A 23474-nucleotide genomic window follows, 5' to 3' on the forward strand; every position below is an offset into this window, starting at 1 on the left:
AAGAATGAGAAAATTCCATGGCCAACCAATTTCTTATGCAGAAGCACTTAGCTTGGATTTTTCAATCCATTAGAGATGACCCTCTGGGATTCTGCTGCAGTAGCATATTGATGCTTAATTTCCTGTACACTTGAATCAGACCAGATTTTGCCAAGGTTTTTTCTGTTGGCAAAAAACAGCAAGGTGTTATCAAGGGAGGGATATTTATATGGTACTAAAGCTCTTCAGCATTTTTCCAATGTTTATTAAGACTTTTCAAGCCATTAAGTATTAGTAACCCAACTTTGGGCATAGTTTATTGACTGAAATCTTTTTTTTTAGTTTATTATTATCTTTTGCTCAATGTGGAACCAAGTTCCATTTCTAGTTTGTTTTTGTTTTTTCATTTCTCTTGTTCAATGACTAGATTGAAATGTAAATATCACTTGTTCTATTTTGTAAAGTCTCATTTCACTGAAGGAACTTTTGGCAAACTTTTTCACTTATTGTGCTCTAATGGCATAAGCATGCCCGTCGGAGATCATAAATGCACATGCCTTCAGAGACCAGGCAGATGATATAAATCTGTGAAGTTACCTAAGGCAATGGGGGTCATGGGGAGAGGGATGGTTCTCTTCCTGCTAGGATATATCTTCTGAGTGCAGGGATTCTTTGGCTGTTTTGTTCACCAGTATATCCCAAGTGTCTATCAGAGGGCCTAATACATAGTAGGTGTTCAATAAACACTGAATGAATGAATGTGCTGAAATGTATTATATTAGGGAGAATAAGCAATAACTAACAATATTCATTACTAACAACAATGACAACAAAAGATATTCTGCTGACCAAATAAAGCCCATTTAGGAAACCACTTGTTTGGAACCCATGGTGTTGTAGCAAGGTCATTTTCAGTAGATTTTTATGTAATTGTTCATGAAGGAACACCCTTACTCTGCTTTCTCAATAATTTCCAGAAATATATTTCCTGTGAATATGAAAATAATGAAAAATATGCATTGGCTTCAGTATACATAGGGAAGTCTCTCTCTTGCATTAGATACTGTTCATGAATGCTATTTCAAATATTACTATATCCTGGAGCATTGTTTTAAAGAGAATTTTTCAATATGATAGCGTTTCTGGGCTTTATGAAAATCAATCAATACATCAATAATGATATTTGAATAATTCCTCAACTGAATAAGTGCCTTACTTTGAGTTTTCAGATCAACTTCTAATATATTCCCTCATTTTATTATGTAAAATGTTCACCACTACCTGTATTTCAATGAAATGTGTGTTGAAAATGGATTTCAATGAAATTCATGAAAAATGTAGTGATTGTTATATAATCTTCATGAAATGATTAGTTCTTCTGAGATAAACTTTTTCTTTCTGTTCCTTGAATCTGTAAGCATAGCTTAAGCATGTCTCTTCACACAGAAGCTGGACGTGGTTTGCTATCATTTTTATATTTTCAAGTTTAAAAAATATAGGGCCATGGAACAGAAGCAGGAAGTTATTCATATAAAATTTTCCTCTCTCTTCCGTGAATTCATACTATGTTCATATTAATTTCATTTTTTGCCTGTATCCTAATGGATAAAGGTGCCCCCTACTCACCATTCATCCTTGCTTGTTCTTTTTTGTTAATCCTTTTCACATTATCTCCAAGTCACTGACTACCAATCATTTAATTTACATGGAAAGGAGACCCTAACAGACACTGTGGGTGCCCTGTCTTCTCTTAGTATGTTCTGGAGCTTATTGTAGTTTCTTCTGACAGATTCCATATTTAATATCCTTCTGTCTGGGCTGCAATGTGTTCAGCCAAAGCATGAGGTTGGGAAGTTAAGACCCACGGAGTAATCCTCAACTAGTGAAGGACAAGAGATGATAGATAAACACACTGCCCAGCCTCCTTGTTCTTCAGAAGGAGAGTTCTGAGGTATGTTCTATGTCACACCCTCTTAGAGGGTTCCCAGCAGCATGGGCCCAGACTTTGCAATGCGACAACCCATTCCCAGGTGCTCTTTTACTGGTTTTTCTTCCTTTCCTGTCTTTCTTCTCTGCTCTTTCAATATGCTTCCTGGAATCTTTACTTAAATTCACTATTTGTATCAGGACCTGCTTTTGGGGGGAATTCAAACTAAGACAAATATTATATTAGCTAAGGATTTTTTATTGGAATACTTTGTCTTCGTGTTTCTTATTTCTCATGATTTCCTCTATGACTCACTTTCTAATTCTCATATTACTTCTATTCAAAGGAACACATCTTCAAATATATCTAACTCAAGGCCACTGACAGTTTTATACAGTAGTTATCTGCTTTATATCAATTCAATCAAAGAGTCTGGGGTGGAAAAGTAGCCTCCTATTTAAAAATCAGAAGTCCCAGATCCATGGAGGGCCAAGGTCTCTAAGAATGTAAAGATGATAAGCACTACATTAATTTCAATTTTTTAAACCATCTTTATCATAAATAATTAATTATGTTTCGAGTTAATTAAGAATATACTCTGTAGAAAGAAAATACTATTTTAGCTGAGCTCAATGACTTCTTTGGTTTTTTTTTTTTCATTGCTACCTAACTAAATCTTTTATCACACATCCAGAGGACCTTATGAGGAATTGACTCACTAAAATTTATAGTGGGCATGAATCCTAGCCTACAAACTCAAATTTGAAGAAATGTATATTTTCTTATTACTTTATAATTCAACTTCAATTTTATATCAACCATAATTTTAGAAGTTTTGTGTCAATATGGAGTTGCCATTTCCACCAGATTTTGTTTAAATTCTAGGGGATGTTATGTTTTACCAAAATGTAGGACATGAAATCTAAATCTTTTGATAGGCATGTATCACCTGAGAGACCTCTCTCATCCTCATTACGTCGACTTATTCAGTCTGGCCTATCTCTCTTCTTCCATTCTACCATTGTGGGGCTGGTGGTTGTTTCTCTCAGCTATAGAGCCTTCCCTATGAGACTCACTATGTCCTTGTATGTCTAGCCAGTCACACTCAGTGATCTTAAACCAGGAAGGGACACATAGGTCCTCTTTGCACTTAAATATCCAAAGGTTTGGTATTTGATGTGGGAATCAAGAGGCCAGTTCTATCACTTCCTTGTTCCCACTGAAGTATCTGTTGATCAGTCTAAGAAAACTCACCCCCCACCCCACCCCAAGAAGGGAGAGAAGAATTTCCTTTCTCAGAGATATTTCCTAAAATACATTTTCCATATTGCAGTTATTGGGACTAAGATTTTGGAAAATAGAAACAAGAGGCTGGCCTTTTCTCTCTTTCCTCTCTTTTCCCGTCCCATCTTTTTTTCCTCTTTCTTCTCCTCCTCCTTCTCTTTTATCTCCTCTTCCTCCTTTCTCTCTCTCTCTCACTTTCTCTCTCTCTCTGTTCACATTTCTCCCAGGACCTATCTATCTTATATATCTATCATCTATCTATCATTTATCTATCTATCATCTATTGTATTCCCATTAACAAGTACATGGAACATGCTAAAATGTTGGCATAGTGATCTTGAACAAGAGACAATTTCTTTGATGACCCATGCCTTCCATCATTAAGTACTGGCAAGATTATCAGTCTGAAAGTCTGACCGGCAACACAGTTAGGTATAAGCACGGTATATGAATAGAATGCTTGTAACTAGTAGTGTGTATGCTATATTAAAAGTAGACTTCCTTGAAATTATTATTATGTGAGTTGAGCCATGTTTTTACAATAACTATAAAACATTTAAAATACTAGGCTATTTTTACTTAATTTGAAGGATTGCTTGTATTTACGTATTTCACCTTTTGCTACCTTTTGCTTTGGTTTGATGAACATCCCAAATAAAAATTACATACTGTCCATTCATTATTTCTCTTGTCCCCTTTTAACATTCATATTTAATGTATTTTTTTCTTAAAAATGAGCCTGAAATAGTAATCTCTCTCTCCCATGTTGCTGTGAAGAATGAGTAGATATATAGATCTTGGGATATGTTTTAGAGTAATGCACTTTTCTCATGGTAATAAGGGAAGTGATATCTGTTACTAGATATTACATGTTTCTACTTGCATAACAATAGGATAATTTGACCAATACATGCAATAGACATTTACAGAACACTCTACTACTCCATGATTCAGGGCAATGAGGTTTATATTTTTTAATTTTATTTTTATTGTTTTTCTGTTACAACTGTCCCACTTTTTCCATCATTGCTACCCTCCACCCAGCCCACCCCTTCTCCCACGGTCCATACCAACCAACCCCGTTGTCCATGTTCATGGGTTATTTATATTAGTTCCTTTGCTAAACCCTTCCCCTACATACCCCTTTCCCTCCCTCTCCCTCCCCCCTGATAACTGTTACTCTGTTTCTTGTTCAATTTTGTTCATTTATTTGTGTTGTTCATTAGTCTCCTGTATTGGATGAGAGCATAAGCTATTTTTCTTTCATTGCCTGGCTTATTTCACTAAGCATAATTCTCTCTAGTTCCATCCATGTTGTTGCAAATGGCAGGAATTCCTTCTTTCTTTCTGCTGTATAGTATTCCATTGTGTAAATGTACCACAGTTTTTTAATCCACTCATCTACAGATGGGCACTTAGGTTGTTTCCAGCACTTGGCTATTGTAAACAGCGCTGCTATGAACATAGGGGTGCATAAGTTCTTTTGAATCAGGGTTTCAGGATTCTTCGGGTATAATCCTAGTAGTGGAATTGCTGGTTCAAAAGGCAGTTCCCTTTTTAGTCTTTAGAGGAAATTCCATATTGTTTCCCATAGTGGCTGCACCGTCTGCATTCCCACCAACAGTGCAGTAGGGATCCCATTTCTCCACATCCTCGCTAGCACTTGTTGTTTATTGATTTGTTGATGATGGCCATTCTGACAGGTGTGAAGTGGTATTTCATTGCAGTTTTTATTTGCGTCTCTCTGATGGCTAGTCGTCGTCGGCAGCCGTCCGTCTCAAGAGACGATGGTGTAGCTTCTTAAGAGTCTATCTGCACCGCCGAGAATGGCTGTGCAGTCCGACTCGGGAGTGACATCGTATCTGTCTCCTCCCGTGTTGAATCGACATCTTGCGATGACGCTGAAGCTACAGAGCCTGGGAAGGGTGATATGGAGGGTCTGCTGTTGCCCATGCAGCAGACCCCCCCCCTCTCTTCGCAGCTGAAGGTTCCAAGGGAAAGACGGAGTGAATACAGCTTGGCTTCAGGTGCGCCGCAGGAGTTGCCGGTGTTGACTACAACGTCAAACCGCCTTAGGGACTCCGGCTCCGGATTTTCTGTCGGGGTTTACTCCCTTAGCCTTTCCCCTGAAGAGGTATGCCGCAAGGCAGCGGAGGTTTTTTGGAGTCAGAGTTTTCCTTCTCTGATGTGCCCTGACTGGAAGATCGAACCAGCGACACTTAGCTCGCAGGCCGACGCTCAATCCACTGAGCTAAACCAGCCACGGCCACTGATGGCTAGTGATATTGAGCATTTTTGCATATGCCTCTGGACCCTCTGTATGTCCTCTTTGGAGAAATGTTTGTTCAGTTCCTTTTCCCATTTTTTAATTGGGCTGTCTGCTTCTTTGTGCTGAGATGTGTAAGTTCTTTATATATTTTGGAGATCAATCCCTTATCTGATATATCATTGACAAATATGTTTTCCCATATGGTTGGTTCCCTTTTCATCGTGCTGATGTTTTCTTTTGCTGAGCAAAAACTCTTTAGTTTGGTGTAGTCCCATTTGTTTATCTTTCTTCATTTCCTATATACCTACATAGGAAGAGGTAGCTGAAGAAGAAGCCTGTGATGCACAGACTCAGGGTGGTTGGACAGTTTAAGGACACTGAAAACATAGCACGCACTTGCAAAGCAGATGATGATATAGTTAATACTTTTTGCCTATGAGTTTTTAAAAGCTGTGTGTTGAATTTTGAAAAAAATGTTTTAAATTATGAATAAAAGTATAAAACAAAATTAATAAATGTTTAATTATGTTTCTTCAAAATATATGGGTGTATTTAAATATTTTTATATGATATTTTATGGGACCTGAAAAATTCAAAATTATCTTAAACTATCTTTGCCACATATATTAAAGTAAAATAGAATAACTGCATTTTTTAGTGACTAAATTTTTATACCAGCCACACATTTATTTATTTGCTGACTTATTGATTTCCCTTACTAATATTTATTAAGCATTCACTGTTGTCAAGCACTGGACCAGGCTATGAGGTGGTAATAAAAATAGTGACAAAGAAAATATTTTTAAGTGTGTATTTTGTACTAGGCACTGTTGTAAGCACTTTATACATTTTAAATGATTTCATATGTTATAATATAGTTAACAATTATTTTCCTCCATATTAATAATGGGAAACTGAGACATTTAAGAGAGAAAGACTTTACCCACGTTCAAGCAATTTTAATAGCACAGTCAGGATCTGAACCCAGATGTCACTTACCATTCAACCATCACATCATGCTTCAGAGAATGTGGTCATGACCCTGTGCTCCTGGCTGAAGAGCAAGAGTAGCGGGTGGCTAACATTGTATAATGTGATGTGAAAGGGAAACATGGGGGGCTATGGAAGCTTATAAGAAGGGAGTAACTAGCTCAGATATTTCCCCCAAATCAGCAAAGAATTTTCTAGCAAGAAATCTTTTCTTTAAAATATTTTTAGTAATAGAAAAAGTATTTTTAATGTTTTTCCTACTTTAATATTTTTTTCTAGGGCATGACTTACACTTAAGCTTGGTGAATCCTGATGTTCCTAAGGTTCTTATGCAAATCTTCATAGTTAAAAAAAAGCTATATTTATATAATCAAAAGTTAGACATTAATACGAAAATGACAATGATTTAGCCTTTAATCTTTTCAAGATTTAAAGCTTGAAAAGTTTGATACTAAAATATATATAAATATTCTAAAAATCTTGAATGCTTTAGCCATTGTTTGTGGTCTGCTTGGGCTACTTTTAACATCAATGATAATTAGAGAAAATGAATGTCATCTTCAATAAAAATAAATTGGGCAACACTGTTTTTAATTCAGATTTGAAAAAAAGAGAAATTTTTAATAAAACTGAATATTATTCTGCAATGCATTATAGATAAAAGTTTTTTTGTTATATATATACTGTTTTTGAGCTCTGAAATTCTCTTAAAATAAAAAAAATGTATTGTCTAAGAGAAAAACAACTTCTTATACAAGTCAATTTCACATTCAAGTGTTTCTTAATGTCACCATTGTGTGTTTCCATAGGCCAAACATAGAGTATGCATGGCCCTTAGGTCTTGTTACTTTTAATTTTGCTAGAATGTGATGCAAAACAAATGGGACTTGTTAACATGATATACATGTTGAACTCCCTAGAATTATATGTGTACTAAATACCTTTGTAAGAGACATATTTTCATCAAACTGGGCTGTAAGTATCTTTTATTTTTTCATGATATATTAATAATTATTTATAATATATAATTTCAAAATATTTAATTAATAATATCTCTCATCAGTTGCACAACATCACATAATTCTCTGAGGTACTGTTTTTCTTCATACCAGACTATAATGTCTTTGCATATTATTTTCATTGTGTGAATTTCCCAACAGGTTTATAATAATAAATAATTATACTTTAAAGTCAACACCTCAGAAGGCCTATTAAGACACTCTGAAAATGTCCATATTACTTAAATGTGTTAGAAAGACCAATATACAAAAATGATTTTTAAAAACTTCATTCAGCTGTCTCATTACCTGTCTCACAGAACCATAGTAATAATATGAAATTTTTTTTTCTTACTTCTGACTTTGTTTTCTCTTAAACAAAACAGATAATATTGAACCACAAAGGGAGTTTACCTTTTATTCTGAGAAAAACACTCTGCGACTCTTAGCTGAAGCTAATATCTAAAAAAAGAAAAAAATCACACAGTACAATTGGACACCTTAAGTGTTTCCAATATATAGATTGATTTCATACAATACAGTTTTATCTTTGACATAAAATATGTCTGAATGTATGAACTCAAACACCAGCATAATCCACACCCCTGGTTTTATTTAGGGATGCATCACGTGGGCTGCCATTGCCATGTAAACAGAAAATAAAAATGCTGAATGTGAATATGGTTTGTGTGCAGTTTCTATTTTAAGTGTTTGAAGAAAAGTCGATAATACAGCATATTTTATTGAATGGATATTTATTTCTGTATTTTTAAATCTGAAAGATTACAAATGGCTTGTTTTTACTCAGGAGAGTATTATAAGTCAAACATGAGAGTAGTCGCAGACATAGTTTGGTGACTATGTCTGAGGTCTCATTTTTTTGTTTGTTTCTAAATTTTAAAGCAGTAGTTATCAGAACTCAGAACCTAAACCTTTGTGAACTGTCTTAGAATAGATGATTTTGTTTTTCTTTCAAGTTAAAAAACCAGGCCTACTGCTTGGTAAAAGACTGGAATAATCTATGCCTCTATCTCTTAGTCATTTTTGTTTAGATTACAAGAATGTATGTATCACTTCACTTCAGAATGATCCAAAAATGAAATAATTGATGATCTTTGTCATAAAAATATAAGGAGGAAACAGCTACAATATTTATACCTGGAATGACAAAAACAAATGGTCATTGTCAGCATTAAAAAAGAAAGAAATTTTTGTTTTAATACTTTATCCCTGTTATTATTCTAATTTGGAACAATACTTCAGGAATACATAAATTTTAATTTTCCTCTCCATGTGTAAGATTATTAATATAATTCTACAGGTTTATACCACATCATTAAAATGTATAACCATTATATCTGGTTTTAATTTGATAAATACAATAAGATTTTGACAAAAGAGTACAATATTTTATTTTAATTGTTTGAATAAATATAAAGCATACTGTTGAATTCTAAGTAGATCTAAATAGGTGCATGTTCTTTTGTTTATGTCTTTTAGCATCTCCGTCAATTAAACTCTTGGTGGATGACCCTATAGTAGTAAATCCGGGAGAGGCCATAACATTAGTATGTGTTACGACAGGAGGAGAGCCTGCACCATCTCTCACCTGGGTCAGGTCCTTTGGGATTCTGCCTGAAAAGACGGTTTTGAATGGAGGAACTTTGACCATACCTGCTATCACTTCAGAAGATGCTGGCACTTACAGCTGCATTGCCAATAACAATGTAGGAAACCCTGCAAAAAAATCCACCAACATCATTGTGAGAGGTATGTCTGCCTAGAGACTGTGACAATATAGATTTCTGGAGGAGCCAGGCTCTCACAAAGCAAATAATATTTGATATAAACAAATTTTCCTCAACTATTGCATATCCATGTAACAAACAGAAAATAGTTTATAAATAATGAACAATGTCTATAAATGGATCCTAAAATTCCTAAATCTTAATCCCAATGTCTTATGTTTCCATTGAATAGATTTTATGAGATATTATTAGTGGTACCATTGAATAGATTTTATAATATGTTCTGAGTAAAAAAAAAAAGATTAAAATGCAATTGTGGCAGAGAACATTAAACATTGTTTGTTATATAGATCATGTATTAGTCTAAGAGCTTCATGGATTTATCAATTTAATGGTTAATAAACATTTATTGAATTCCTATTATAAGCAGAGCTTTAAATTCTGAGATTATATAGATATTTACAAAACGTTGACCTCCACTCAAGGATTCTATTGTCAGATACTAAAAATAAAATACATCAATAAATAGTCATATGATATAGCATTTGGCAAGCATGAGCAAAAGTTATAGAAAAATTAAAATATATAGCAACTTCTGGCACAGGTTACTAGGGAATATCTAATGACATTTGCTCTAGGTCTTATACACTGGGTAGTTTTAACAGACTGAGGCTAAACAGAGACATGGAAAAGTCAGAGACAGTAACAGGCAAAGTGTATCTGAATAACTGATGTAAAAGGTGGGTCACTAACAATGGTAGCAGGGATGTTCTAGTGTGGCTGCTACCAGATGTGTGCTGGTGTCACTTGTAAAGTGAGAGGCTTTCCCTCCTTTTCAGAGGATTTAAGTTACAGTGCAAGGACAGTGCCTGCATCTTCATGTCCTGGGTCCAGAGGATGGATGCTGTTGCTTTTTAGGTAAAATAGCCATCCATATGCCCAAGAGGACTTTTCCAGCAGACAAATGAAAGTAAGAAAGGAAGCATACAAAGAAACAATATGGAAATGAATAACAAGAGGAGGTCTACAAATAGAATTATGTTACCTTTTCTATTTTAAATATCAGCATTGATGAAATGGGCCTTTCTAATTCCTTATCTCAGTGAGTAACTAGATTCTGTTCTCCTTTAACCTCAAGTTTTAAAAGAAAGTAAAAACTTTACAAGTCACCAATGTTTATTATTTCTGCCTTTTGTTTGCTTTAAAACTCTTGCTTTTCCAAGTAACCATGAAAAATGCTACCAAATTTTGTTATAATAATTTTGAGATTAGTTAAAGCATTGAAAAACTATCTTTAAGAGTCATGAATGCAAAGTAGAATCCTTTATTTATCAAGGACAGAAACTCACAAGAAAAAAATGATGCATTAAATCTAGTTTGACAACAGGATCATTCACAACTATATTGAATCCATACACAAATGGCAACATATCCAGCAAAAATGTGTTGCTCAGCCTCCCTTTATAAAAAATGAACTCAATCCACAGCAAATATATGCTCAGAAAATTATTTGCTCTTTCCCATCCTAACAGTTTTTATCTGTGCTCTTACAAAGGACAGTTTCCAACGTTAACACCTAAAATAAATAACGCTCTAAAAATATATTTCTCCAATGTATATTTTTACGCCTTTAATACATCTGAAGTACATATTTGCATAGTCATATTATATTAACAAGGGAAGCTCTCATAAGTGGTGTACACATAATTCATAAAATTAAGTTTGAATATAACCTTACCGAACATAGAAATAGCCTTGTTAAGGAGTTATAAATTACACTGTCAGGAGAAAAATTGCTACAATACTCTGAGACATCTAATTTCTGCCACAAAGGCCAAGAAATTCAGTTACAGAAAAATGATTCTATTTTTATTATGGCAAAGACATTATTTACAAGTGTTCTAAATTTGTAGACCCCTGTAATATCTTAGATTAACTGTGTAGTGGACACAATGGAAGTTGAACTACAGGTTTATTTTCTCCCTATTCTTATTCTGTAATTAAATCAAGATCCAAAAACTATGTATTTTGAGGAAGAACAAGGATATTCTGTGTCTTAGAATGCTCATTCCCATCTGAGAATATCTGTGGACAAAATAAGAGCCCAGGGTACATATAGGAATAAATTTCTAGAAACATTTCTGAATTCATCGCTCGATTTTTTTAAAAAGTAGAAACGCTTCAAAATAAACAGTGTAGATAATGTTCCACATTGATACCAAGCTCAAACCTGAAGAGGAATCTTGTAAGTTTTAATATTTTCTTAGAACATTTATAAATATAACTGCAATAACTTTTCTTGTGATCTTTAAAGATTTGGCAATGATAGAGCAACATTTCTCAAAAGTTGGGATAGAAGCAGTTGCTTAATACCATTTTATAAGAAAATTATTTTGATTTCCTTGCCCCATGTTAGGTGGTCTGAGCTCAGGGTTTTCCAAGTCCTGTTGGATAATATGCCATTCTTACCTAGCGTTCCCTGTTTTCACTGTATTTAGAGATGCACACATTTCTTTCCCATTGTGTATTGAACCTGTGTTGAACAAGCATTATTCATAATATGATCAGAACATTGCTGTATTTTGGTGTTCTGTGGTCATTTTAACTTTGTCTCCATATTTCCCTGCTACAGGAAGAAGAGTCAGGCAGATCCCATGACCCTTCTACTCATTCTTACAAATAGAGACTCCTACAATACATTTAAATCACAAGTGCACATTTAGTCAGTATTTTGGATGGATGATCCAAAATAGTATTAAAGCTTAATTTAAAATTTTCTCCCTTGTCCAGCTTGCATCCACTTTGGGCTGGAGATCCCCTCAGTAGGATTGGGATGATGAAATTGGAAAGTTCTCACTCAGCCACCTTAAGCTTGAAAGAAGCTGCATCTCACAATTTCCTCCAAAGATACCCTTCTAATCAAATTTGGCCTCTCATGCTGTTTCTCCCTTTAGTTATATATAAAGTCCAAGAATCTAGAATGGTTGTTTTTACTTCCTTGGAAAGTTCTACATAAGAAGTTGTCTGTTTTGCACTCACTGTGGAATTTTGTGGCTTCTATTCTCCACAAAAGTGAGTCAGGAAAAGTCTATTCTATCATCTAATATCACAAGAATATAGAAAGGTTATAAGAATTTTCAAAATTTCTAGCTGACATTTTAAAGTTTCATCCATCAGCAAGTCTTCTTGGCCCAGTCTTCAAACTATACTCTAAATATGACCATATTTTGCCATATGCACTGTTACCACCCTTGTGTAAACTATCCATAGCTCCACTACTTCATTAAAAAAGCCTTTCCATTAATTATTATTTTAGTCCATTCTACCTTTTAATAGGTGCTTTTATTTATTTATTTATTTATTTATTTATTTATTTATTTATTTATTTATTTTTGCTGTGTTAGATGAGGTAGACTAGGCTGTGTTTAAAAAAAAAGTCCCATACAAATAATTATTCAGAACAAAAATACTTTACATGATTTTTCATGAAAGTTCGGGATTTTACCTAGTTGATAATGCTGATGCTGTTATTGTGCATGGGATTGGTAAGTGTATTTTGGGAGGTGGGTTTGGGAGCAGAGACTACTCCATGCAGTCATTCAGGCATCTAGGCTGATAATGCCTCTGCCATCTTTACCCTGCGGTTACTAAGGTTGCTCTGAATGTTGGCTTTTTTCCTGTCAGCTGGACGTAGAAGGAAGCTTGAATAAGCACACATGGGAGATTTATATGGGTCAGGTATGTGTTAGATCCAATCATGTTTTATTGGCTAGATATTAGGCGCATAGTTACATCCTATGATGTGGAGGCTGAGAAATGTATCTTATTGTGTGCCTAGGAATAAGAGGACATGCATTTTTGTCAATAGCTATCCCTCTCTGTCACATTCATGCAAGAGAAAGTGAATGATGTTTCATTCTCCTGGTAAAATTCTTCACATGGCTTCCCTTCTCACCTAAAATGGAATTCTAATTCATATTACCATGTCACATCCCCCTCCTCTTTACCTGTTCTACTTTAGATATATTATCCTCATTGTTATTTTTCACAAGTCAGGACTTAAACATTGAGTGTTCAGCCTGGAATGTTAGTTTTAAAATACTATCTCCTGGGAAATGGCTTCCCTGACCACTTTATCTTAAACAACCCACCCCTAACCCCTTTGCATAATTTATTATTTCTTCTTATCATGAAACTACCTGGAGTTTCTTTATGCATATTTCTTTACTGATTGTCTATTTCTCTCTTGGGACTATAGGCACAAAGAATGTATCTATTGTCTTATTCAGTGATATAGCACTAGAGTATAGAAAATGACCAAGCCTTTAGTAGATGCTAAATAAATATATATTGAATGAATGAAATCTATTTTTTAAGTTCACTGGCATGTATTAGACTTTTTTTCAGGATATCTATGTTTCGTGACATGAGTATGTACTAGATGATATGAAGTGAACTTAGGAAATTCTATATCTCTATTAAATTGTACTAAACATCTCTGTGATGTGACTAGTTCATTCCATAGGCCATGTTTGTTTGATTATTCATTGTTGCCACCCTAAAACAGGAGCATAAAACAATATCAGTCATTTATTGTGTTCACAAATCTGGGGATGAAAAGTCAGCTAAAATATCCAGGGTCTCACAGAAATTTCATCAGAAGGTAGCTGGGGCTAGAGTCATCTTCATGGCTCTTCCATATAAACACGTGGCACCTGGACTAAAAAGTCCAAACAGCCATGCTCCTCATGTTGGTTTCCCTCTCTCACCTGATCTCTCTTTCTTCCTCCTTTCTTCCCTCCCCTCTTCTCTCCCTCTCCTCGAAACCTCCCCATTTGCTCTCTTAATAGCCTCTTTCAATAGTCTCTTTACACGGTTTTTCCATTTGCTGAATTATTAGATTCCCTATGCCAGAGTCTAGGAACTGTATGGGTTCTTCTAATCCAGCTTCTGAAGTTATTTAATGTCATTTCTGCACTCTATTCATCAAGATAGTGATAAAGGATAGCCTGGTTTCTGGATGAAATCAAATGTCTCTATCATCTTTAAAGAGAGGGACAAGAGGGAAGGAGGGGGAAAGAGGGAGAGAAACATTGATTGGTTGCCTCTTGCCCATGCCTGACTGGTGAAACCAGTGACATCTCATTTTGCCATACAAAACCCAACCAACTGAGGCACACCAGCCAAGGCCAAACATCTCTGTCTCTTGAAGGGAAGACTCAGCTTATCTGCAGACATGTTTTAAAGCCATCGCTCTAGGCACTATACTCCACAAACTATGTTATGCATGTCACACTCCCATACTGTCTCCATTCCCATGTATGCATCTATTTTCCCCCCTTTCTCCTTAATTTTATCAACTCCTATTTTGAACCCATGACCACTGCAAAGTGACATTGTAAATATGTGTTTGTTTTAATTTTAGTATTACTCTGTTTTTGTTGGATATGATCTCAGATTCTTAATATGGAGAAATGAAAACATGTCAATATTGAAATAGATTTAACTTTTATAGAAGAATTCGACATGTATTAAGTGAGGCATGGATTTGCACTTTCCTAACTGCACAAAAATACACTATAATCTCCAGAAACATCATAACACTCTGTTCAGAAAAGTCTTAATTTACCTGACTCTATTCACATGACAGTATTGATTTCTTTGAATATCTGAATTTTAATATTAAACATATTTCTTTGGAACTAATTTAATATACATATATCAAATGATAGTACTGCTAAAATTTCAAAATTATCTTTATTTAGGCTTATTATAAAAATCTTATAATTTAAACGTTCTATTGGAAAATATTTTGAACCTTTGTGCCAGTTTCATTTAGGTAAAGTAATTATTATATATTGATTGAGCATTTGCTATGTACCAGGCAACCAGGAACACTATGTACATTAACTTTTTAATTATTTCAAAATATATGTGCAGTAAAAATATTACTTTTTCCACTTTAAAGAAAAGTAAAACTAAAGAGGGAGCAATTAAATGACTTTCCCAAAATAAACCTTATTTTAGCTGCAGCCCTGGGATTCAAAATCTACACAGTAAGATTCCAGGGATACTGTGTGAACCAAGGTATATAGTGACTTTCAAAATTTAGTCTACTTTTTAAAAATATATAGCTGATTTTAAAAATGGCAGAAGAGTACATGGAAGCTACACTGCTTCCCTCCAAATATGCAATCACTTTTGATTAAAGGGAATTATGTGTTTTTGTTAATCAATATTCTTTCCCAAGTAATGGTGGGCATACTTTGATTCAAAATTCTAACCAATATAGTGTTTATAGTTTATGCTTTTCTAAATAATATTGCATTTTGAAGGACTTAACATGACTTTTAAATTTTTACTGGTTGTCTTACAAATTATTGTGTATTAATTATAAGAGACCAATATAATCTCTGAAGACAAAGACACACACTAACTGCACAAATAAAACTAGAAGTAAAAGTATATTCATTGTTTTTGCTGAAAGGTATGTATCTTAAAGTATTCATGAGAAAGTCAGTCAGTGTTAATTGGCAATTTCCAGAAAGAACTGATCAGATTTAGCATTTTTATGTATAAATTATTTGTGAATTTCTAATTATAGGTCTGTGCACTTTATCCCGGGCATTTAGAATAATCAAATTAAATTTCTGGTCACGAATAGTTTTCTTTCATGATCTTTCCTTAATACAAACGCCAATGATAATAGCTGAACAAAGCAAAACTATCTGCTACGTGCAGGATCCCTGATTCTTCAGGTAGGTTAAGTCTCTATTTCTGTTTTCCCAATTTAACATTCTGTAGTAATTATGCTCCCCAAAACACCAGAGAGTATTGTATTATATTTCATTTTGCAGCTATGAAATGTTTTCATTATTATCCTTTTAAAAATTAATCAGGTCTATAAAAAATCTAAAATTATCAAACTCAATAATTCGCATATAAATATAGTAGCTTGGTTTCCTTTTATAGATGAGATAAATCTCACTTATCTTTGTTCATTGACAGAACATATGATCAGTTATCATAAAATACCAATTCAAGGAGAAACTGTGTAGATATTACAGAATCTTATAATTACTTTTGCATAATTATATACAGAGAGCTTAGTTATATATTTTTCCTTTATTAAAACATAGATTGTTCTCTGTCATATTTACTCAAGCCAAAGGAGACATGCCAATTGGTATTAGTGCTTTAAAAGTTAATATCTGTTCCAGAAAAGAAGAGCCTTATTTAACTAACATTACTTTTTGACTTCTTTAATTAGTTTCTTTGCAGGCATTCTATAATATTTTTGTTTATTTATACTCTAGAGTTGTAAAATTGGGTCAAAACAATAATACTAACTTTAAAAGTCCTACTTAAAAATGTTTAGGGTTGTAATGACAGGTACTTATTTCCCACGCGGACCACTTGCCACACTTGGTTTGTGTGGGTTCAGTGGTCTGTAGGCTGTAAGGTGTAGGGAAAGAGATCTGTGACTTGCTACCTTTCTCTTAAATTGGCTATTAGATCATGAATATGTAACTAGGCTTCTGCTTACTTTTCTCTACAACCAAGAAATGGTAGTTCATAAACTTTAAGATAGATTTGTTCTAACCATTTCTGATTCTACAGTTATCAAAATGTCCCTTGAACTGTGTCCATTTTTAAGTGTTTCTGGACATAATCACTCTGTATTTTTGTTAACAGATTTATCCATATAAATTCATGGCTCTATAGATTTATACATATTAACATATAATTATTAGAGAACACTGAATTTTAAACCAGAATCTATCTTTAAAAAGTATGTCTTAGTTACCTCAGGATATTAAACCAGGAAGAACTATTATACATAAAGGAAGCTTTCAATAAGTATTTAGAAAATTTCTACTCCATACTAGATCTGTGTCAGTTGCTGCCTGGGTCAGAAGAAGAATGAGTGTGGTCCCTGAGGCCATGGACTTCCTACATTTATAGGGGAGATACATCAGGGCAACTTCCTCCCCAGATCATAAGGAAGAATAAACTAACTTCACAATAGAAGCATAGGAAATGTGCTATTGGAAGTTCAGATGAAGAAACAATTAATTCCGATTAGAGAGATAGAGGATAATTCCACAGAGGAAGGTGACATTAGCACTGGTCTTTGAAAACTAAGGCTCCTTGCATATTCAGAAATGGAGTATCTCTTTTCTTCGCTGCCCAAAATAGTGACTTAACAGGCTCTTTGTGTTAATAAGTCCTATAAAGAAAAACCTGTTTAACTTCCATATTTTATAATGTAATATTTTCAGAAACCAAATAACTTATACATTTTATTCTGTGGTTTTAAAACATGCTTAAAAGTTAATTTTTTCAATATTGAGTAGCACATTTTATATACAATTTTCAATTAGTATATTAGTCAATCTGCCAAATTTTCTGCTTGCTCTGTTTGTCTCTGTTTCCTTTTCGGTTCTGTCTAGTAGTTTTCCAACACCAATGCTCATTCTAAAGGCTTCAGGAAATTTCTAAATAGTGCCAGTCAACCTAATTCTTAAATTATAGCTCTTCTAGACTCCATAAGATTATTTCTTATTTTAAGCTATCTTTATAAAATTTTTTCAGTGTATTGCCCCAACATATATACTTATCTAAAAATTGTTTGTGTATGGCAATCATCAACCCATTAATTTAAACCCATCTTAGCCAGAATTTATCTGTTAAAAGTAATCAACTGTTAGTGGCTCAATAGAAATTTATACACTGAAAATCCATAAATTCATTCCAAAACTAATTAATTAATTATTCCAAAAATGCAAATGTTGGGAAAATACTTTTAAAGCTTACTGAAGAAATTGATTACATTTATTGATTTTTTTAGGTCTAGAAGATTTTGTTTAGTCATTCAGACATTAAGACTAGTCTGTTTAAGCTTCTTTCTACAGCTTGTGTCCCATATACTCTTATTTAGTAAAGATGGACAGTAATAATATGATTCACTTTCAAGTTTCAGCCATCATTTAGTGGATGATGGGAACCCACTGTCAAATAAATAAATAAGTAAAAGGAAAAGAGAAGGGTAGGATTGTATTTATCTGCTGAGGTAAGTGGTTCACAGTTGAAGGAAACTGTGCCTTTTCGGAGGCATTTGGCAGTGTGCTAAGCACTGGGATACCATATTTGTGATTCCCATGACTGCGGATAGAGGCCAAAGTTGCTGCTAAACACCCTTCAATGCACTGGACAACCTCCATGAAAAAGAATTATGTGGTCCAAAATGTTAATAGTGCTGCTGTTGAGAAACACGGGCCTAGGAAAACGTTTTTCTTATAACACATTTAAAAGGTGCATAAAAATTACACACATAACCCACAATTTAAATAAAGACAAAACAGAATTAATTGCAAAAACTATTTTGTACCTTTTGCTACAATAGCGATGCTAGATTATAACCATTCTTAATGTATTTCTCAGAGCAGATGTCAGTGGTTGTTAACATTCATTTTCCCTGTATAATCAGTTTGGGAAAGGCTGTCACCTGGTCCTGTCTGAGAAGTGCTTGTTGGGAACTTAGAGCAAGGCGTCCTCCCTGTCACCTGTGATTATGAGCTCATGTCTCCTGGGTTATAACGATCTCTCTCTATGAGTCTCAACCATTTGCCTAATCAATGTCTTAGACCCTCCTCTGAAGCTCTGTACTCCATTTGTTAACATCTCTCACCTCACTTGTTAAAGTTTTTCAACATATTTCCATATTTTGAAGCCTCACTTTTTTTTACTTTCACTATAGTAAGAGCTCTTTTTCAATCTTGTAATATGTCCCTTTCCTCAAGTCACCCATGGAAGCCCATGGAGCAAGGGAGCACAGTCAAAGGAGCATAGTGTTGCAATTTATGTCCCTCCCTATTCCTATATCTCCTTCTTTCCTGCTCGGAATCCTGCCACATTGTCCAAGGTGTGAAACCAAGGTGATGAAAAATGAAATAATGGATATTTATATTGATCTTATCAATTTTCTTTCTAACTTTCTCCTAATTATTCTGACTTTTTTTGTTTGTGTTCTAAAGGGGGTACAAAATGTAATATTTTTGCTCCTCCTTACAGTATGAGTTTAATGCTAACTTTACAAAAACTTATTTTGAAGGGTTATTTCTAGCGTGATACACTTTATTTCTTTTTGCATTGACTGTTAAGTTCTTCTGATCAAAGTAAAAAACTAAAAAAGGAAGGTATGTGACTGACTTCAGTAGTCTCTGATAATTTAGAAATTTATTCGGTGCATGTGCTCAGAGATATAAATGAGGTTCACATGGAAAAAAGGTTGTTTTCTCTTATTAGAAGTCTAGACTCAGTGTCCGTGTGCTTTTGTTATTAGTTTCAACAAATTATTGTCATACAGTGCGCTCTTGCTTGCTGATTATATAATCTAAGTACCTTAAAGCACTATATTAAAAATACAGTACAAGATATTCTTATTTAAATGTAACAGAAATTATAGAAGTCATGTGTATAGCTTAATGAATTTTCTGAACACTCAGATTGAGAAGTAGAGAATTAATAGCCCTCAAAAGCTTCCCTCTTGACCTTTTTCTCTACCTCACTGAAATGTAACCTCTATTCTGACTTTGACCATCTTAAATTAGTTTTACTGTTTTAAATTTCATATAATTGCAATTTGTGTTTGGATTTCTGTCCCAATATTATGTTTGTGAGATTCATATGCTACAATGTGTAGCAAGGCTCTGTTTATTTTCATTGTAGTATAATATTCCTTTGTATGAATATAACAAAATTATTATTTATGAACTTCTGAGTTATTTCCAATTCACGATTATTGTGTGAATGATCCTGCTTTGAATATTTTTATATCAATTTTTTGGTGACATATGAATGCATTCTATTGAGTCATAAGAGTATACTAATATATAATACTAAACAATTTTCTAGTTTACACTTCACAAGAATTCCATTTGTTCCACATCATTGTCAGTACTTCATACTATCTGTATTTTTTTATTATAACCAATCTAGATGGTGTTATGAATCATACCGTGATTTTAAATTGCATTTATTTTATGATGGATGAGTTGAGCAACTTTTTAAATATTTTGAACCATTTGATTATCTTGTTTTTTGTTTTTGTTTTTGTTTTTGATGATGACTTTTTTAAGCCTTTGGTGCATTTTTCTCCCATTTGGGTTCTATTTTTTCCTTTTTTACTTATACGGTTTATTGGATAAGTCATATAACTAATATTTATATATATATATTTTCTTTTACTTTGTGACTTGTCTTCTCACAATATTAATATTGTCCTATAATGAATAACAGTTCTTTATTTTGATGCAGCCTAAGTTACCAATAAAATTAAGGTTAGTGGTTTTGTTCTTTATTTAAGATATTTTTTCCTAACCCTAAATAATAAAAATACACTCTTTTTTTTTTTGGCTAAAAATTTCAAGTGTTACCTACAACATTTGATATTTAATTCATTTGAAATTAATTTAAATATACTCTTTTATGTATGATAAAAGTTATTGTTTTCAAATTGAATATTTAGTTAACTCATCACCATCTTTGGAATTGACTGTTCCTTCCCATAACAATAGTCTCCCCTCATCCTCAGGGCATACATCCCAAGGCCCCCAATGAATGCCTAAAACTGTGAGTGGTTCTGAACCCTAGATATATACATAACATTCCTATGACAAAGTTTAATTTATATATTAGGTACAATAATAATTAAAACAACTAATAATAAATTAGAACAATTATAACAATATACTGTAATTAAAATTATGTGAATGTGGTCTCCCTCTCAAAATATTTTCTGTACTCTACTCAACTTTTGATTTAAAGAAAACACTTTATGATTTCTCCTTGGCATAGCTGAATTGCCAATATTACTATTCTCATGTTTTGGGGCCATTATTGAGTAATAAAAAGGGTTACCTGAGCACAAGTAGTGAGATACTGCAATAGTTGATCTGATATCTAAGAGAGAGGTTACTCAGTGACTAATAGGTGGGTAGCATATGTAGTGTGGAGATGCTGGATGAAAGAATGAGTCACATCTTAGGCAGGATGGAGTTGGATGGTGCAAGATTCATCAAACTACTCAGAATGGTGCACAGTTTAAAACTTATGTATTGTTTACTTCTGGAATTTTCCATTTAATATTTTTGGACTGCATTTGACCACAAGTAACAGAAACCACACAAAGTGAAACTTCAGATAAGGAGGAACCACTGTAAATATGCCAGAGGTTGGGAGAAAATAGTCTCATTATATAAATATATATATGATAAATATCTTGAATATATACACTTGCAACACACTGATAAAACAACGTATGATCCAATTTTTTTTAATGGGGAAATGTTTTGTACTGACATATATATGAATGGCCAGAAAAAGTTCATCCATTGTTAATATAACAAGAATGGTTTGCACAACATTGATGTAATGTGCAGTCAAGGAGAGTGGACTGGAATTCACATGTGAGAACAATGATGACTTCAGTGTAATAGTCATTGGGGGTGGTAGATGTTGTTGAGTGAGCAGGTGTGCTGTGTAGCCATGGCATTAAAATGACTGTGGGAGTAGAGCAATGAATCTGCATCAAATTTTGCCTTAACCTTGACAATTCCTGCAAACAGAAACTATTTGCTTCTAAAGGCCATAGCTATAGGCAACTGGTGATTGGCAGCTTCATCGTGACAATGTGCCCGCCCACTCATGTATCACATCTCATGAAGAGGTTTTTGGTGAAACATCAGATCACCCAGGTGACTCAGCCCCCATACAGTCCAGATTGGTGCCCTGCGACTTCTGGCTTTTCCCAAAATTTAAATCATTTTTGAAAGGAAAGAGATTTCAGACTATTGATGAGATGCTGGAGCATACAATGGGGCAGCTGATGGTGATTAGGAGAACTGGGGGAGGTTCCAAGGTATCCTACGGACAATGTTTCTTGTGTCTTGTATCTTCTTCAATAAATGTCTCTACTTTTTATATTACATGGCAGAATACTTACTGGACATACCTTGTAAATTAATGAGCAGCAGCCTCTGACTTAACGTTAAGTCCTGTTATGTAGAGTGTGCAAAGTAACATCACACATATACAGAATATCTCAGTGAGAATTAAGATAGAATGAAATAAAACAAAACAAAACAAATATATATATATATATACATATATATATATACACATATATATATACATATATATGTGTATATATATATATATGAAACCATGAAAAGAGAGGTCAAATTGTATATAATAAAGCACATGCACATCTTTTATAAAGAAATAGAGTAGCAAATTAGGAAAGGCATAACATTGTTATACTAAGCCTAGAGTGATTGTGAGAAACAAGAGCTGATAGTAATCAGAAAACTAGGAGAAACTAGAAAGAAACCAACACAAACTAAAAACACATGTCAGTCTGTAGCCATTGAGTGAAGAAAAGTAGGAGAATTAATTAATAGATTAATAGAGAATTAATTGTTAGAGGCCATCATTGGAATAGTAGCTTCATAACATTCTCATTGATTTGTTCCCAAGGTATGTACTTCCACATAAAGGTACTTGATTCATATAATATGCTGTCAAATATATATTTCTCTTACTAGATTATATTTACAAAAAAAAAAAAAGAAAGAAAAGGAAGAAAAAAAAGAGTTCCATCCATTAAAGATGTTTAGAGAAACACTGTTTTGTGTTGGTCTCCACCAATAAATAGTGATGCTATTGGCTATAAATGCCTTGGGGCACTCACTGACCCACACCATAGTTATGCAGCACCTAAGGTTGTTCTGACCAACAATGAACAACATATACAATGATGGTGTACCATATAGCCTAGGTGAGTAGTAGGCTATGCCATCTTGGTTTTGTGTAAGTGCGCTCTATGATGTTTACACAATGATGAAATCACCTAAGGACACAGTTCTCAGAATGTATCCCCATGTTAAACAGTCCATGACTATACTTGAGGCAAGTCCCCATAGACATTTCCCCTTTTAGACCTAATGCTGTTGGTGAACTGGCCCTTGTAGTTATTTTGATTGTGACATGCAACTCAGCAACAACCTTCAGAGAACTTTGAAAAAATAAGGTTTATTATTCACAAATCCTAGAGGATACAAGTCACCTCCAGGACTACACAGCCAGGTCACAGATAAAGAGAGAGAGAGAAAGAGGGCAGACTTGGAGTTCTGCCTATTTTGGACTTGAGGGTAGGGTCTCTAGGGTTTTACTCATTCACTCTTCCTCAGTGAGAATTAAAGCATGGGAAGGGAAAA

General features: G+C 34.0%; 1 protein-coding gene across 1 annotated transcript in view; it reads left to right on the top strand.

Annotated features, from left to right (window-relative positions):
* MDGA2 (MAM domain containing glycosylphosphatidylinositol anchor 2) overlaps positions 1-23474 on the top strand; it is an 849851-nt gene that overhangs the window by 574265 nt on the left and 252112 nt on the right. The window contains exon 6 of the mRNA XM_090270100.1: positions 8948-9217. Coding sequence (XP_090126226.1) covers positions 8948-9217 — 270 coding nt within the window. The remainder of the gene's footprint in view (positions 1-8947; positions 9218-23474) is intronic.

The sequence above is a fragment of the Furipterus horrens genome, unplaced genomic scaffold, assembly GCF_987537825.1.
Source record: "Furipterus horrens unplaced genomic scaffold, mFurHor1.1.pri manual_scaffold_3, whole genome shotgun sequence".
NCBI lineage: Eukaryota > Metazoa > Chordata > Mammalia > Chiroptera > Furipteridae > Furipterus > Furipterus horrens.